The sequence below is a fragment of the Arvicola amphibius genome, chromosome 5 (assembly GCF_903992535.2).
Source record: "Arvicola amphibius chromosome 5, mArvAmp1.2, whole genome shotgun sequence".
Lineage (NCBI taxonomy): Eukaryota > Metazoa > Chordata > Mammalia > Rodentia > Cricetidae > Arvicola > Arvicola amphibius.
Genome location: NC_052051.1, coordinates 99,841,429 through 99,860,908, shown reverse-complemented (window position 1 = coordinate 99,860,908; position 19,480 = coordinate 99,841,429). Strand labels below are relative to the sequence as shown.

Genomic DNA, 19,480 nt, shown 5'->3' with positions numbered 1-19,480 from the left:
CTCCCTTTTTTTAAGCCATAAATCTCAAATTTATTCCAAACCAAAGTCTTCTCCGACTTTCTTCTTAGCTCCTGCCCATCACTATTAAGTAAATGGAGGCTGATGTTCTCCCTTTCTGCTCTGGTTTCCAGACACATCACACACCAATCAGGCTATGCTTTTCAGGGTTTTATTTTGTGCTGGACCGGTGGTCTTTAGCAGTATCACAGCTCTCTGCTGCCACCTTCTGGCTTCTGACTGCTAAAACCACTGTGTAGCAAGCAGGTCGCCTGTGAATTCTTGCTAGAATCCCAGAGGCTGAATCTCTTTTTAAATTCAAAGTTCCTTTCCTGTTCTCCGAAGTGATCTCTGGATCTCCTTACTCCTTTTCTCTAAAATCAGAATTGAGTCACTGCGACAGAGACCCGATAGCCTCTACAGCTTAAAAACATTGGCTCTCTCACCCCTTACCAGAAGTTTCTCTGACCCCTCCTCTGAAGATTTAAGTCATTGCAAATGTAGGCACAGCCACTGCCTGAAGCAGTGGGTGGAAAGCCCTAAAGTGGGATGAACACAGAGTGGGTGGCTGTCCCACTGTGAGGACCTCACTGCACCCTTCTCCTTGTCCCTGTGGATGGTAGGCATCTGCTAATTGCTGGCCAAACCCGAAGGCAGTTAAATGTAGATAGTGGGCAAACAACCTAAAAGACCCCTTCCGGGAAGAAGAATTAAAAAAAAAAAAAAAAAAAAAAAAAAAAAAGTCAACCAACCTCCTGTAGGAAGAAAGGTGTGGAGCCCCTTGCCGAGACCTACTGTGTCCCTCCACTGCCCTCTGCTGATAAAGCTTAACTTTCCCCAAGCTGCCAAAGAACACAAGACCCTGCAGCACGTCTTAAATCAGAGTTCAGAACAGTGAATGCCAGGGTTCAGATGAGAGGTCGACAGGCACGTGTTCTGGTTCATTTGGATGGGGTGTGATGAGCTCTGAAAAGTGCACTTGTCTATTAAAGCTTTAAGTCTTTTCCAATGTCAAGTTTAAAAAGAGGTGTGTGTGTGTGTGTGTGTGTGTGTGTGTGTGTGCGTGCGCGCGCGCGCGCGCGCGCGCGCGCACTGAGACAGGTGGTTAACGGTATCTGTTGATCTTCCAGAGGATCAGAGTTCAATTCCCAGCACCCTCACTAGGGGTTCATGGGGGCCTGTAACTACAGTTCCAGAACACCCGGTGCCCTCACCATCTTCTGAATTCTCCAGGCACTGATCACATGGGCACAGAAACACTTTCACATGACCAAAAGCGAGTCATTTAAAGGTCGCACACAAGGTTCTCAACAGAATTTCTTTGATATAAATTTATATACTTTGTCCCCAGTGCAGTTCAGGTGAAATACCCTGGAGAGCAATGTGGCATTACCGTAACAGTGCGTCGGAGAAGCACATCAAAATTACATGGCATACGTCATTTTGCTCATCACTAATGGTGTTAAGTCTGATCATTTTGTTTCCGTTGCAGTCAATATGGACGGCAGCCCACTCCCTTATTATTTGGGGACCGTGTGCATCACTTTTCAGCAGACATTGGTTCAAAGGTCTTAGCATCTATTAGTGGTTCAGAGTTGAACTCTCTATTGACACAGTTGTGACAGAGTAGTTTTCTGGGCTCTCATTTGCTTTCCAGTGACTACAATGTGAAGACTGCATGGACTGTATGTGAGGTGGCTTAAAGCACCTTCTGGGAGAAGACAGGATTCCTTGGGCTCCCCCCACCTCCTTTCTCTATGAAGTGCTGCCCCAATCCCAGGGCTAGTTTGTCTGTCTTTCCACCATAGCCCTGGTCCCCATATCTATGGGAAAAAATATCTTGCTAGTCGGTCCCCCAACCCATGCTCAAGGTACTTACTACAAATGAAAGTCTATGCGATTGTGACATTTTAATGGATTTCTAGTATCTCATGGTCCAAGAAATTTTAAAACTATGCTTTTTATTTCAAAAGAATCCAAAACAGCTTGCTTTCCCAACATAGACAACAAAGTAATATATCTGTTACTCACAAACTCATTTGCTTTCATAAATTATTTTTCTGGAGAATACTGTTGTAGGCAGAGAGATGGAAATAGGGGAAAGATACCAAGGAGCTTAGTGCCAAATGTTCTAGAGTACTCATGTAGGTGGCCAGCAGTCCTTGGTGCTCATACTTATTTGAAGATAAGAATTGCTTATTTTTATTTTCTTAGAAAAGAAAACAAACTATCTTTTTCATTAAACATACCAATCCAAGTTCCCACTCCCTCCTCTCCTCCTATTCCCTCCACTCACCACTCCCTCACTCCCCATCCACTCCACAGAGAAGGTAAGGCACATTGCTTTGGGGAAGGTCCAAAGCCCCCCCCCCCCACTATATCTAAACTGAGCAAGGTGTCCACCCAAAGAGAATAGGTTCCCAAAAACCAGGACAAGCAGTAGGGATAAATCCTGGTGCCACTACCAGTGGCCCTTCAGCCTTCCCCAGCTGTGCATCTGTCAACGACATTCACAGAGACTAGTTTGGACCTCTATGCTTGTTCCTTCCCTGTCCGGTTGAAGTTGGTGAGCTTCCATCAGCTCAGGTAGACTGTTTCAGTGGATGTCCCCATCATGGTTTTGACCTATTTGTTCATATTCTCACTCCTCCCACTCTTCAACTGGACTTTGAGATCTCAGTCTAGTGTTCTGATGCAGGTCTCTGCTTCAGTTTCCATCAGTTGCTGGATGAAGATTCTATGGTGATATCTAAGATATTCATCAGTCTGACTACAGGGCAAAGCCAATTCTGGCACCCTCTCTCTACTGCTTAGGGTCTCAGCTGGGGTCATCTTTGTAGATTCCTGGGAATTTCTCTTAGAGCCAGATTTCTTGCTAGCTCCAAAATGGCTCCCTTAATCTCTTTCCTTCCTCCATCTTGACTATCCTGTTCCTTCATGATCTCCTCCCCTATCCTCTTCTTTCCTTGACTACCTTTTCTGCCTTCCCTTCTCCCCCAGCCCCATGCTCCCAATTTTGTCAGGCAATCTTGTCTATCTCCCCTTTTCAGGCAGATCTGCATACATTTTCCTTAGGGTTCACCTTGTCACTTAGCTTCTCTAGGATCATGAAATATAGGCTCAATATCCTTTGTTAACAGCTACTATTCACTTTTGAGTGAGTACATACCATATTCATCTTTTTGTGTCTGGATTACCTCACTCAGGATAGCGTTTCCTAGTTCCATCTATTTGCATGCAAATTTCAAGGTGTCATTGTTTGTTACTGCTGAATAGTACTCTAATGTGTAAATGTGCCACATTTTCTTTATCCATTCTTTGGTTGAGGAGCATCTAGGTTGTTTCCAGGTTCTGGCTATTACAAATAATGTTGCTAAGAACATAGTTGAACAAAAGTCTTTGTAGTATTATTGAGCATCTTTTGGGCATATCCCCATGAGTAGTATTGTTGGGTCTTGAGGTGGGTTGATTCCCAATTTTCTGAGAAACCACCATACTGATTTCCAGAGTGGTTGTACAAGTTTGCATTTCTACCAGAAATGGAGGAGTGTTCTCCTTACTCCACATCCTCTACATCATAAGCTATCATTGATATTTTTGATCTTAGCCATTCTGACTGGTGTAAAATGGTATCTCAAAGTTCTTTTGATTTGCATTTCCCTGATGGCTAAGGATGTTAAACATTTCTTTAAGTGCCTTCTGGCCATTTGAGATTCTTCTGTTTAGAATTCTCTGTTTAGTTCTGTACCCCAATTTTTAATTGGATTATTTGAAATTTTGATGTCTAATTTCTTGAGTTATTTATATGTTTAGGAGATTAGTTCTTTGTCTGATGTGGGGTTGGTGAAGATCTTTTCCCATTCAGTAGGCTGCCTTTTTGTCTTATTGATTATGTCCTTTGCTTTACAGAAGCTTCTCAGTTTCGGGAGGTCCCATTTATCTATTGTTGCTCTCAGTGTCTGTGCTACTAGGGTTATATATATAAATATATATATATATATATATATATATATATATATATATATATATTTAGGAAGTAGTCTCTTGTGCCCATGTATTGAAGGCTACTTGCCACTTTCTCTTCTATCAGGTTCAGTGTGGTCAGATTTATATTGAAGTCTTCAATTCATTTGGACTTGAGTTTTGTACATGGGGATAGATATGAACTTACTTTCATTCTTCTACAAGTTGACATCCAGTTATCCCAGCACCATTTGTTGAAGATGCTTTTTTTCCACTTTATACTTTCAGTTTCTTTGACAAAAATCAAATTAATATCTGGGTCTCTGATTCGATTCCCATGTCAATCTCTCTGTTTTTATGCCAATACCAAGCTCTTTTCATTATTGTAGCTCAATAATAGAGCTTGATGTCAGGGATGGTGATGCCTCCGTAAGTTCCTTTATTGTACAGGATTTGGCTATCCTGGGATTTTTTTTTTCCATGTGAAGTTGATTATTGTTCTTTCAAAGTCTGTGAAGAATTGTGTTGGGATTTTGATGGGGATTTCATTGAATCTATAGACTGCTTTTGGTAGGATTGCCATTTTTATTATGTTGATACAACCTATCCAAGAACATGAGAGATCTGTTCATTTTCTGGTATCTTCTTCAATTTCTTTCTTTAAAGACTTAAAGTTCTTATCAAACAGGTCTTTCATTTCTTTGGTTAGTATAACCCCAAGGTCTTTTATATAATTTGTGGCTATTGTGAAAGGTAATGTTCCTTTGGTTTCTTTCTTAGCTTCTTTATCATTTGTATATAGGAAGGCTGCTGATTTTTTTTAGTTGATCTTGTATCCTGCCACATTACTGAAGGTATTTATCAGCTGTAGGAGTTCTTTGATAGAGTTTTTGGGGTCACTTACATATACTATCATATCATCTACAAATAATGAAGGATTGGCTTCTCTTTTTCCAATTTGAATCCACTTGATCTCCTTTTGTTGTCCTATTGCTGTAGCCAGAACTTCAAGAACTATGTTGAATACATATGGAGATAGTGGACAGCCTTTTCTTGTTCCAGATTTTAGTGGAATCGCTTTGAGCTTCTCTCCATTTAATTTGATCTTGGTTGTCATCTTGCTGTACATTGGGATTTTTTTATATTTAGGTATGTTCCTTGTATCCCTGATCTTTCCAAGACCTTTATCATGAAGGGGTGTTGGATTTTGTTGAATGCTTTTTCAGCATCTAATGAGATGACAATATATTTTTTTCTTTCATTTTATTTATATGATAGATTAAATTGATAGATTTTTCATATGTTAAGCCATCCCTGCATCTCTGGGATGAAGTTGACTTGAACATGGTAGATTTTTTGTGTGATTTTTTTTGGATTATGTTTGTCAGTAATTTATTATTTTTGCATCTATTTTCATGAGTTTGATTGGTCTGTAATTCTCTCTCTTGGTTGAGTCTTTGTGTGGTTTTGTTATCAGGATAACTGTAGCCTCATAAATAGAGTTTGGCAATGTTTCTTTTGTTTCTACTATGTGGAACACTTTGAGACTTTGAGGATTATGGGTATTAGCTCTTCTTAGAAGTTCTGGTAGAATTCTGCACTAAAACCATACAGCCCTGGGCGTTTTGTTGTTGTCGTTGTTGTTGTTGGGAGGCTTTTGATGACAGCTTCTGTTTCTTGCAGTTTAAAGGTCTATTTAAATTGTTCACCTGGTCTTGATTTAATTTTGGTATATAGTATCTATCCAGAAAACTGTCCATTTCTTTTACGTTTTCCAGTTCTGTGGAGTGCAGGATTTTGTAGTATGACCTGATGAATCTCTGGATTGCCTCAATGTTGTTACGTTACCCTTTTCATTTCTGACTTTGTTAATTTGGATATTTTCTCTGTCTTTTGACTGTTTGGATAAAGGTTTGTCTATCTTGTTGATTTTCTCAAAGAACCAGCTTTTGTTTCATTGATTTTTTTGTGATTTTTTTGCTTCTATTTTATTGATTTCAGCCCTCAATTTGATTATTTCCTGTCTTCTACTTTTTCTGTGTGAGTCTGCTTCTTTTTGTTCTAGAGCTTTCAGTTGTGTTGTTAAGTCACTAGGGTGAGCTTTCTCTATTTTATTTATGTGGACACTTAATGCTATGAACTTCCCTCTTAGCAATGCTTTCGGAGTCTCCCATAGGTATGAGTAGGCTGTGCCTTCATTTCCATTGAATTCTAGGAAGTCTTTAATTTCTTTCTTTATTTCTTCCCTGATCCAATGGTGGTTCAATAATTCAATTTCCATGAGTTTGTATGTTTTCTACAAGTAGTGTTGCTGTTAAATTCTAACTCTAAACCATGGTAATCCATTAAGAAGGGTGTTACTGCAATTTTTTTATCTGTGGAGGTTTACTTTGATACCAAGTATGTGATCAATTTTAGAAAAGGTTCCATGTGCTGAGAAGAAGGTATACTCTTTTGTGTTTGGGTGGGATGTTCTGTAGATATCTTTTAAGTCCATTTGAGTCATGACATCTGTTAGTTCTCTTATTTCTCTGTTAAGTTTCTGTCTTTTTGACCTGTCCATTGGGAAGAGTGTGGTATTGAAGTCTCCTACTATTAGTGTGAGGAGTTTAATGTACGATTTAAGCTTTAGTAATGTTTCTTTTACATATGTGGGTGCTCTTGTATTAGGGGCATAGATGTTCAGAATTGGGACTTCATCTTGATAGATTGTTCCTGTTATAAGTATAAAGTGTCCTCCATCTCTTCTGACTGATTTTAGTTTGAAGTGTATTTTGTTAGATATTAGGATAGCTATACCTGCTTGCTTCTTAGGTCCATTTGATTGGGAAATCATTTCCCAACCTTTTACTCTGAGGTAATCTCTGTCTTTGAGGTTGATCTGTATTTCTTATCGACAGCAGAAAACTGAATCCTGTTTTTTTTAATCGATTCTCTTAGCCTGTGTCTTTTTATAGGTGGATTGAGGCCATGGATATTAAGAGATATTAATAACCAGTGGTTATTAATTGCTGTTATTTTTCAGTGGTAGTGTGTGTGTGTGTATCTTTCTCTTCTTTGGTTTTTGCTGGTGGGAGTTTATCTGTTGCCTGTATTTTTGTGTGTATGTTAACTTCCTTAGTTTGAGGTTTTTCTTATAGTACTTTCTATGGGGCTAGGTTTGTGGATACATATTGTTTAAATCTGGTTTTGTCATGGAATATCTTGTTTTCTCCATTGATGATGATTGAAAGCTTTGCTGGGTATAGTAGTCTTGGCTTGCATCTGTGATCTTTTAGTGTCTGCAACATATCAGTCCAGGACCTTTTGTCTTTTATGGTTTCCATTGAGAAGTCAGTTATAATTCTTATAGGTATGCTTTTATATGTTACTTAGCCTTTTTCTTTGCAGCTCTTAATATTTTTCTTTATTATGTATGTTTTCCATTTTGATTATAATATGGCAAGGGGACTTTTTTGTCCAGTCTATTTGGTGTTCTGTCAACTTCTTGTACCTTCTTAGGTCCTCTCTGTTTTGTAGTAAGCTGTGTTTCAGAGTTCCACCGAGGTTGCAGGAGGATAGGTGAGTTTTCTGATGACAAGAATTGCATGGCTTCATAGACCTCAGTTTTCTCATTGTTGAAAGAACACAATAGTAGCTAGTAGTTAGTATATTTCAGGTTTGGAAAGTCCCATCAAGGTCCCTTTGGTAAAGGCTTGGTCTTCAGAATGGCATATGTGGGATGGTAGGGATATCAAGACATAGGACATAGTAAACCTTTGTGTCATTCAAAGGGGTACCCTCCAAGGGGACTGTGGATTGTGGTGTCTCTATTTGCTTCCTGACCATAAAGTGTATGCTTTGGTCAAACTCACATTCCTCCCATAAAGTTCCTACCCAAGAGCCCGGGATGCATTGATAATTGACAGAGCTCTGAGATTGTGAGCAGAACTGGCCCTCTCCTCCTCACAATTGACCATCTCAAGCTTTTGTTAAGACAGAAGGCTGACAAGCCATAGCTATGTCGCTACAAAGCTATGAAGATAAGTTTGTACACACATATAGAACACGCGCAGAGACATACACATACACAGACCCACAGAAGACCCCCCCATCTGCTATGTACCATGCCAGTGGACCTCCAGCTTCTTACTCTACACCAGTGGTTCTCAACCTGTGGGGGTTGAATGACCCTTTCATTGGGATCACATATCCGATATCCTGTGTATCAGATATTTAAATTACAATTCATAACAGTAGCAAAATTACAGTTATGAAGTAGCGATGAAAATTTTATGGTTGGGGGTCACCACAGCATGCGGTTGCAGTTTAGGAAGGTTGGGAACAGCTGCTCTACACAGTTCCAATGCTCACAAGTTTAAGTGAACTTCCAGCCACTCAATTAAGCCAGGATTTTGTGCATAAAACACATGTAAAGGGGTAGGACACAGCACATCCTCAAAAATTATACCTTACAAATATTAAAACAACAAAGCATTTCACAAATGCTGCAGCTCTCTGCCATCCCCCAGCTCCTGCCTTTGAGTCTTCCCAGTGATGGTGCAATAAGAGTTTGAGTAAGCTGGACTTGGTGTTAATTCAGACTCTTAATATATTAAATCTGTGCTCATTTCCTCCTGGTTCTTTCCTTAGCAGCTGCATGATTCATGCTGTGTAATTACAAGAGGACCTCTGCAGAGCTCATAACTTTGAGGCATGTTTCGTTTCACAGCCCACTATGGGGTAACAAGCAAAGTGGCACCTCTTCACCCAAGTCTCAGCTCCAGCTCTCTGCAGCCTCTAGCACAGGCTCCAGAATCACATAATTCCAAGACATATTCTTGCCAAGAAAGCATGGTAAGGCTGACTCCTGAAAAGAGAATGAGAGAGAACTGGTGGCTCTACATGAACCTGCCTGTCACTCTGTAGGGTCCTAAGAATCTAGAAGTCATTAGAAGGCCAGACCACTAAGATCAAGTCCGTTAGATCCACCAGGTTGTCTGAATTAGCATTCCAATTCAGCTAGCTATAGGCAAAGCCTTTGGGTGGGGAAGCTGCCAGCTTTGTGTTTGGAAAATTTAAGTATTTGTCTCAATTTTCTGATATGAAAAACAAGCAAAACCAGGTAAGAGTTGCCATTTTAAATATTTAATTATGAAGTTAAGGTAAGATGAGCCCACACAGTAGGCATGTTCCTATTGAAGCTCTCTTTCCATAGCTCCAGTGAGATTTTTCTAGTGAGTGCACTATTTCTCCATCCCACTCCTTTGTGATGCCCTATAGCCTGATAATCAGAGGATTCTATTGTCTCATTTGTCTTTTGTGTCCTTTTGAAGGACAGAATCAGTCCCTCTAGAAAACATCCAGCCTCTAGGTTATTGTGAGGGGCCCTGTGGTCCAGTTATTATTATGAATAGTAGTAGTAGTAGTCATACTGTGTAAAAACAATGAAGGCCCATAAAGCCCTTAGGCAATGTAGCTAGTAACATTTTTATGGCCTTGGGTCTGGGAAAGTGAGCTTAGCTGCTCAGTCAACCCTAGGTGTTCTCCCTCAGGAAGACTAGTCAGAACAGCAGACGCTGAAAGTATAATCAAAAGCGAAAGAAACTTGCAGGACTGTGGATTCCTCCTCTGGTAATAGGGTGTGCACGTTTTGTATAGATAGCTATTTCAAATGGTAATATGTCTTTTCTTCTATAATTTTTTCCTTCTGTTCGTGCATATGCACATGTCTACAGGTTCCTGTGTGTGTGTGTGTGTGTGTGTGTGTGTAGGCTGTGTGTTCATGTGTGTATATGGAGGCCATGTGTGCACGTGTGTATATGGAGGCCTAGGTTGTTGTTTTAATGAGCCTTATCTTGTGAGACAGCATCTCTCACAAGCTTGGGGCTTGCCAAGCAGGATAGGCTGGTTGACCATCAAGTTGTAAGGTCTACCTGTCTCCTCCTTCACATCACTGGAATTATAAGCATGTACCACCACTACCTAACATTTTATCTGGCTCCCAGGGACTGAACTCAGGTCCTCATTTTTACATTCAGTCTTTATTCCTTGAGCTATTATTTCCCTAGTACCTCCTTTGTAGGCAGATATTGTGCTTTCATTTCCTGACCACCCAAACCTGGATAATCACACAGAAACTTACTTATTGCAATACAGTTTGACCAATAGCTTAGGCATATTTCTAGTTAGCTCTTACATCTTAAACTAAACCATTTCTATTAATCCATGCATCACCACAAAGCTGTGGGCTACTGGTAAGGTTCCAGCATTTATGTTGTTCAGCAGCTATATAGCATCTCCTTGACTCTGCCTACTCTTTCTCAGTATTTCTGTTCAGATTTCCTGCCTGGCTTTACTCTCTTAAGCCATTGGACAAAACAGTTTTATTCATTAACCAATAAAAGCATCGCATATGCAGAAGGACATCCTACATCACTCCTCTTTCAATGCTTACTTACTCTGGTGGTCTCAGGCTTCTTGTCTACTTTATCATCTCTCACCCACTGCCTACTTCTTGCTCCTTAGCGGCCACACATTCTTTTCATACAATGTTAACTCATCTGAATGAAGAGGCTTATGTTCACAACAAACACTGCTTTATTCCCTCAGGAACTAACAAATAAAAAGAAACTTTGAAAAATGAATGAATTTTAGGGAAAAAAAACTAATCCATCCAGATTACAGTCAGTGATTTAAAAGTACACTTCTTGTCCTTTATTGATTGTTCTGAAGGTGAAAGACAAACCTAACCTGGGATTTGTTTCAGTCCTCAGCTCTGTTCATCGTCGTCCACCATCGTATCTTCCCAATACATGTGTTCATACAGACAGACACACACACACACACACACACACACACACACACACACACACACAAAATTAGCTCCAAAAAATTAGTTTTAAATTTTCAAGGAAAGCTCAAAAGTGATACTGTGGCTTGGAATATGAAAGATTTTTCTTCATGTTGCAGAGACATTTTCAGTTTTCTTCTCTTTAAATATTCAATTAATTATGAAACCATATTAAATCATATCATGTAAGCATAAACACCTACTTTAACTTTCAGTTATAAATTGCATCATTCAGATATACATGTTTTATAAAGTTACTGCATTACTTTTTGCCCTTCATGTCTTCTGCTCTGGAGCTATGCTTTGTTGTTTCTGTGTTGACCAGTGTGGTGGTTTTATTGTCAACTTGACACAATGTAGAATAGCCTAGAGTCTCAGTGAGGGATTGGTGGTCTCCAAAGTGTTGGCTTGGGTAAAAGATCTTAATTCTCAGTGCTGTCTGGGTAGAGGAAGGTTGGAATATGAACCTGTATGCTTGCTTCTCTTTATTGCTTCTGTAGACCAGAAGATATAACTGGGCTTAGCTGTGAAGTGGGGAAATCATAGACCTTTAAGAACCTGTGTGATTTCTCTTCGCCAACTTCTATATCTATTTTGAATCCGGAGAGCAGCCTGAAGTTAGAGTGACTCCTCTCTCAGATATAGGACAAGGCAGAAGGACCTAGAGAGTGTCCTCCAGTGCTGAGTTGTGTCACATGGAATAACTGAGACCATTACCCAGAAAACAAAGCAAAACTGCTTCCTTTTCTTTTGATTACTGTCTTTTGAAGAATTTTTTCTTTGTAATATAAAGAAATTGCTCTAATCAAGGGGAGGATCTAATCAAACTGTGCAAGCATCACACCTGGTTGTTTTTCCTTCAACATTCAAAGTGTTTATTCTGGAAAGTAATATTAAAAGGAATCCATTGTTTTCTGGAGGACAGGGATAAATGAGTCAAGGACAGTTTAGATTTTTCTCTTTGTTTTTGTTTTGTGGGTTTTATTGTAAGTTTAGGACTGTAAGATATAACCTGTATGAAACTGAATCCTGATCTTTTCTGGTATATAATTTAAATGTTTTACCTCAAATGATATCAAGGCCTTTAGAAAAGTAATTATAATATGCAAATCATAGTGACTACTTTGCTCTTTATCTTGATACAAGTAAACTCTATCTTATATTAGTAACTGCTGCTAAAACTTATTTCTAAATATCCTGTGAATAAAGTCTCTGTTTGACAACCTCTGTGACACCCAGGTTAGAGAAGAGTTCCTGAAGAAGCTCACACGAGCAGAAATGGCTACTGGGATGGAGATTCAGGTAATACTAATTTGGCTGTTGTATTTCCTTCTTCCTTTAATTTGCATTTTACTTAGCATTTTAAATTTGCCTGTAATGAGGCATCTTTTGTCACTGCTTGGTTTGCAAGCCAGCACTTTTCTCTCCTTAGCTGATGACAGTTGGCCTCTGTGTACAACTAGACTGTCTGATCATGCATAAAGAAACTGACCTCCCATGCACATATCTCATTTTGTGGCTTAATGGGAATTTCTGCCAGTCTAGTGAAAGGGCTTTGGCTCTTATTCCTAACTGTCTAACTCTTTAGTTTGCTTTCTGATGATGTTACGTTTTCTTTACTTTTAGTGTCTCTCACTGGGATTTCTTTATTTAACCGTGAAAAAAAAAAAAAAAACATGTGCTATATAAAGCCTTTGAAATGGGAGTATGATCACTAGCCAAACCAAGTTGAATTTTTCAATCTTGCTTATCTCTTAGGACCAAGCTTTGATATTCTGATCTATTCCAGAATGCTTCCCCTTAGAAATACGTATATAAGAGTTGTAATTGTCATGATAGGAAAATTAAAATCACAAGTCAAAGAAATCCATATTCATGTGATGAGTAATTTTTAGCATCCTTAATCTAACTCTATAAAGCAAAGACAAATTTGGGAGTGTCTTCTGTGCCTTATTATAGGTATTTTGTCTTTTGGAGGTATCCTTTTTGTCAATATTTTCTCAATAGTTCCATAGTTAGACAAGTCATTTTGCCTAATAGTTTCTCATGTCTGTCCTGATCCTTGGTCACTTTTGTCTTACATTTCAAAAATTAGATACATTCTAGCATGTGTCATCAGCATGCTCTTGGTCTTTGCTGTCGATTTGATTTTTCTCTCACGTTTGTTCAACAGCTTCATACTGTTTAAAATACTGCGTTCTCACCCCCTACTTTTCCGTGAGGGACTGTAGTCTTTGATTTTAGTAACAACAACACTAAATTTGTCTTAATAAATACATGTGTCATTAACACCAAATGAATGGTTTGCAGAAAAAATTATTTGCCATTGAAGAAACTCAGTTCGTGGAGATGCAGGAGTTCATAAGAAGAAAAGCCCTCTATAACACGGCTCTGATAGAAGTGGAGCTGCCGCTGCGGAAGATAGAAGCAGATGCTGTACGAATCAGACTTCTCCACCGTCAACACGCGACAGTAAGCATCTGCAAGAGTTCCGGACATAGAAAGTAATTCACAATGAATAGTTAATTTTCAGGAATATTTAGGTTGCTAAGTAATGTATGTGAAAATATTATATAGAAATTTGTGGTTTCTTATTGGGAAATCACAAACCCTCCAAGTGGCTCTTTCATTCATACCATTGATTCACTGAAGAACTCTACAACCCTATGGTCTGCCTTACCCTACACTTAGAGCAACCCGCCCTAAACTGAGTGACCAGGGACTTGCCTGGTGAGACTGCCCAGCTGGAGAACTCAGCTCAGTCTCCACTGCTTCTGAATGGGATGCTAAGCACTCTGTTGACTCGCATATAAAATATGAGGCACCTTGACATTTTCTAGGTAAGTTTTTGGTGAAAGTTAAGACAGCTAGGGTGAAAAATAAAGCTAATGTGAGTAAAATATTTTCAAAACTACACATTTCTGTCAGTAACTGATATTACTGGTCCTTCCCCCCAAAAAAAGTCATGGACAAATATGTGTGCATCCTGTCATTTATCTTTCAGAGAAGTGGAGGGCGTGTCAGTAGAGATACATTCTTGTCTTTCCCTGTATGGAGGACACACATATACTTGGGGCAATTTGGCAGCATTTTTTTTAAAAATGACAGTATTTTTTAAAATATTTTTTGCAAATGATGGTGTGACTTTGGTTATTAATAATTTTCAAAATGCTTTTGTTTCTAAAATGTGAGTGACAAGGAATTACTGCTAAAATTTTATTTTTTGACTTTCAAAGTCTTGTATTATAAACCACAGAAAACTGGAGCTGAACCAGGTTGAGCAAGTGAAGATTTCGAAATGGGATCCTTACATACACATAACAGTACTAAACCTAGAGGGACAACTGGTTTTAACAATGACTCCTTCTAACATCAATGGGTGGGAATTTATTAATTATATTAAGCATCTCAATGTCATTGTCTAAGTATAATAATGAATTCTACCAATAATTGATGACATTTGTTTTCCCTTAATATTCTAATAGTCTAGCTTTATATGTTCTTGTTGTTCATCAATCATTTCTTATTTTATGTTTTAAAAACTAATAAATTTTAAGAACTAACATTTAGCACAAATTCTGGGAAAGTATAAGTTTTTGCACAACTTATCTTGATAATGGTTTCTTATAATTTGTGTTTAGAGCTTCAATTTTAGCTGAAACATTTTAAATATTATAATGAAATATTTTAATTTCTATGAATATTCCTCATATTGGCTCATTTATTTGAAACAGATTAGACCTTCCATGACTTACATAATTTAAACACTGTATCGGGACGAGAGGTGCCACATTTCAGAACTCACAGGCTATATACCTTTCCTTTCGTACATTAAAATAAACAGTGTGGTTATTAAATAATTACTATGTACTATTTATCCGAATCAGGGCAATTGAATCACAAATGTTATATGACTTAAAATCCGAATGTCCTCTAGATGCTTCATGAGATACAGGGGAAGAAAGAATTTGTAAGGCGGAAAGTAGAGTCGACAAAGAGAAAACTACGAAAAAAGAGCAAGAAAACTCGTAAGGAGCTCACACAAACTGAGGTGAAAAACTAAATTTTCAACTTATAATTTCTTACGCCAATGAGAACTCATCAGGCAAATATAATTGTGAAGTGAAGCCTTGTGTTAGAATTGCTCTCACTAAATGGTCTCTGCACACACATCACATACACAAACACACACACACGTGCATACACACACACACACACACACACACACACACACACACACACTGTAGCTATGTATCCTGTCTTTCCCACTGCTCTAGTCTATAAGGCACATAGTCTTTAGCAGGAAAATAACCCTGAGCAACCCAAAATTCATGCTGGGTTTATGGAATAATCTGCCGCTCTCTTGGCTCTCACACTGATCTCTAAGTGGAGCTTCTAGGAAGCAATGAGGCAAAAGAAACATGAATGGAGGAAGGAAAGCAAAGCCCAAGAGAAGGAGAAGAACGTTGGTACCCTCCCACAATTTTACTCTGGAAAGGGTCTCTGTTGTTGGGGTGTTGGTTGGCTCGGTGAGCCAGCAAGGTCTTGAGGGCTCCACCCTTGTGACTGGGACCAATGCCTTTTAAATGCCATCCCAGGGGCCAAGTTCACTCCTTTCCCTGTGTGAGGACACAGCAAGAAGATAGCATCTTTGCAAAAGAATGAGCCCTGAGCAAGCACCTGTTGTAGGAGGAGAGAGGGCCTGCTTTTTGTCCCAGCTGCGGGGCTAGCTTACACCCAAAATAACAACAAAGAAACTGTATTCATTTAAACACTGCCTGGCCCATTAGTTCCAGCCTCTTATTGGCTAACTCTCACATCTTGATTTAACCCATTTCTAATAATCTGTGTAGCACCACTAGTCGTGCCTTACCGGGAACGATTCTAACCAGCGTCAGTCTCAGGCAGGAGCTTCATGGTGTCTCTCTCTCTCTCTCTAAGTCTTCTTCGCAGCATTCTGTTCTGTCTACTCTGCCTACCTAAGTGCTGCCCTATCAAAAGGCCGAGGCAGTTTCTTTATTCAACCAATGAAAGCAACACATAGACAGACACATAGACAGAAGAACCTCCTACAGGCACCAAACCTGCTTGCCTTCTATTTCTGAACTTCTCAGTCCCTTGAATATGCAGTTTATACACCGCCCATTTCACTCATTTTACTACCCTGACGTAGGCAACCTGAAATAGGAAGAGAGGAAAAAGGAAGGGAGCCAGAGGTAAGAAGGAAGGGAGACAGAAGGGAAGGGAAGAGAGTGGAAGGTCAACAGAAGTTTTCTCCTCAAAATCTAGTAATCTGATTTTCTTTAATTCACAAAATCATCATTTATCAGAAATATTATTGAATAAAAAGTTTATTCAGATATATCCTTAATCATTAATGAAAATATTATAATGATGATGTATAATTTGACAATATAGGTTATTATTTTTTAAAGATTAAGATTTATTTAAAATATATAATTAAAATTGTTTCATTTACTAGGATGTTGTTGGTTTTAGAAAGAATCTTCATTTAGATAGCTAAAGCCATTTTTTTTTCATTCCTCTTGTTTTGATTATACAAAGACTTAAGTTTAGTCAGCTTTGGCCAGTAATATGGTAATACTCCACTCTGTATTGCGAGCATACACATGTTAACCCTGTTTGATTCAGTGGTGATAAAAAGGTGTCTTAATTTTACAACCCTTTATTAGAGGTCAACTCACCTAAGAGACACCTCAGCATAGATTTAATTTTCCGGACTCACCACAGGAAGTTGTGCTGACAAAATGCGGTTTTGTGTTGTTTGAAAGATGAGAGAGCATCTATGCTTAGCTGACATTCCACACACACACCGCTCAAGGGTCATCCCATGCGGGTGAGAACCAGAGTCCTGTGTGTGTGTCTTGAGACAGAAAGTTTATGTATTTTAGGACATGTGGCAGGCTGGCATCAACGTGGGTGGGAGATCCAAGAGCAAAGATTTGATTCTAAGCTTGGGAAGCTTGTCTGGTGACATTAGAGCCAGTGCTCACACCATGGTCTACCGTCACTCTTTTATTGCCTGCACAGCCCTGTCACCACGACGTTTACATTGTGCCTATGTCACTGATCTTCTAGTGTCTATGTAGCTTGTGTAGTACCCATGTCTCTAAATTCCAAAATGTTAAAAAGAAATTTTTGAAACTTTTTTTTAGGGAAAAGGTTCACTGATTCATCAAGAAATAGAGGTAACTAAGAGTAAAACAATTGTTCTCAATGCAAAAAGCAAAGAACTGGGCAAGGAGATAAAAGCAATGAAACTGGAAAAAGTAAATTATGAAGACAGACTTGAAAAGCTGAAGTAAGTTTTGCAAAATAATAATCTATGGTTAATAAAATCAGATTTTTATATTTAAAATATGTTAAGACGGTTCATATTTTCCCCTCAGAATTTTATCTGAAGTGTGTGATAAAATACAATTCTTAACCATTTTTTATTTATATGTGTATAATTACAAGTTGCTTTTCGTCTTTATTTCTTTCCTGGGTTTATGTTTTTGGTGGTATTTCTCCTTTTCCACATATGTGAATTTCTCTCTGTTATTAATAATATCTTTCATTAATTCAACACATTGTTAGTATTAGTGAGCCATGTTTAATATTTTATGGTTTCCCCCTAACCTTGCAGGTTACAGTTTTGAGGGAAGAATTTAGAAACATTCTATAGACTCTATCAACTTTTCACATCTCCCTTCTTCGGTGGCCTCTTCATGAGCACACCTCACCTGTCAGGGGTGCTGTCCTTGAAAAGAGTCCTTGGCTCCTAGACAGTGCTCTCAGGACCACAGGGTGTCCATTTGTCCTCATGCCGAAATTGTACTCTCATCCTGTATTCATGTTGATTCTGTTTCCTCTTTTGTTAAATATTATAAAATAGGTTTGCATAATGATTAGAGGGTAACTGGCAGATCACATTAGGATGGTGGCTTGATAGCCAACAAAAGTATTAGCACATTCAGCACATGGCAGTTAATTTGATAAAAAAAAACAAAAGTGGACCTGCCCTACTACAGGAGAGCCTCTGCCCTCCACACCAAAGCCTGTACTCATGTCCATGTACATCACACTCCACACACTCATGCACACACATGCATAAAAATACAAGCAAAAAACAGCTATGTGTAGCCAAAAACAAGATACTCTCTAGTAGACTTAAGTCAGTTCACCTTAGTTGGCTATAGTGATCATGGTAAGTCGTGGTATATTATTTGTATTTTGACAAATAAATCTTACCTGCAGAGAGGAGGCAAAGATAAAACCACTAGAGGTCAGGCAACAATGACACACATCTTTAATCCTAGGATTTGGGACAGAGTCAGATGGACCTCTGTGAGTTGAACGTATATACATATATACATACATATATATCATATATATATCTATATATGATTTAATATATAAACCTAACCCTAGTACCAAGCTGGATACCAAGGCATATATATATATATATATATATATATATATATATAAACTTATAAAACATATTTATATTTAATATATAATTATATATTATAGAGTCAAATTATATATAATATAGTTAATAATATATAATATATAGTCAAATTATATATATAATTATACATAATTATAGTTTATAGTTTTGATTATTCTTATATTATAACTATAACTATATATAAGTATAACTATATATCTAAACTATAACTATATATGATAACTATAGTTAATATTATTATATTATAACTATAATTATTGCTTGATAACTGTTTTGTATATGTAATTTTACTATGTTAAAGTTAAAACCTTCTTTTTTACTTAGACAGAAAGGGGGAGATGATGTGGGATGCCCTTCTGTAAATGTGTTGTTTTTACTGGTTGATGAATAAAGCTGTTTTGGCCAATGGCTTAGCAGAGTATCCAGGTGGGAAATCTGAACAGAGACAAAGAGAAAGTGTAGACAGAGTCGAACAGAGGATGGCCAGCCGCTGAGGAAACAAGACGTTAGAAAATGAGGTGACTCCTCAGTCACATGACAATATATAGAGAAATAGAAATGGGTTAAGTTAAGATGTAAGAGATAACTAGAAATATGCCTGAGCCATCGACCAAACAGTCTTGTAATTAATATAGTTTCGGTGTAATTACTCCAGTCTGGGCAGCCTGGAAACAAAAGTGCAGTCTCTGTTTACAATGGCCATATAGCTATTATCTGCAAAAGACTAATTTATCTTTGTCATATCATATATAAAAGCAAGGAAAAGCCAGGTGGTGGTCGTGGTGTGGTGCACACCTTTAATCCCAGCTCTAAGGAGGTAGAGGCAGGTGGATCTCTGTGGGTTAGGGCCAAGCCTGGTCTACAAAGTGAGTTACAATCAGAATTGTTACACAGGGAAACCTGTCTCAAAAAAGAAAAAGAAAGGAAGACAGAGAGGAAGAGAGGGAGGGAGAGAGAGAGGAAGAGAGGGAGGGAAGAAGGGAGGGAGGGAGGGAAGGATGGAGAGAGGAAACACACAGTTTAAATTATTAAACACCAGAAAGAATATTTTATAGTTCTAAAAGGTATAAACTTAGAATTATACAAATTGCACTAGATTTATAAAGACCTGAGATGTGCTACAAATCCTCCTCAGCCTTCTTATTGGGTGCCATGCACCGCTATCTCAGAATAGCTGATTAAATTCCGGGGACCTGCTCTGTAGTGTTGCTTCC

At 38.4% G+C, this 19,480-nt stretch overlaps 1 protein-coding gene across 1 annotated transcript in view; it reads left to right on the top strand.

Moving 5' to 3' along the window:
- Positions 1 to 19,480, top strand: part of Ccdc178 (coiled-coil domain containing 178) — a 331,929-nt gene that overhangs the window by 86,759 nt on the left and 225,690 nt on the right. Inside the window, exons 11-14 of the mRNA XM_038331445.1 lie at positions 12,032 to 12,094; positions 13,103 to 13,264; positions 14,730 to 14,843; positions 16,969 to 17,114. Of these exons, the coding sequence (XP_038187373.1) occupies positions 12,032 to 12,094; positions 13,103 to 13,264; positions 14,730 to 14,843; positions 16,969 to 17,114 (485 nt within the window). The remainder of the gene's footprint in view (positions 1 to 12,031; positions 12,095 to 13,102; positions 13,265 to 14,729; positions 14,844 to 16,968; positions 17,115 to 19,480) is intronic.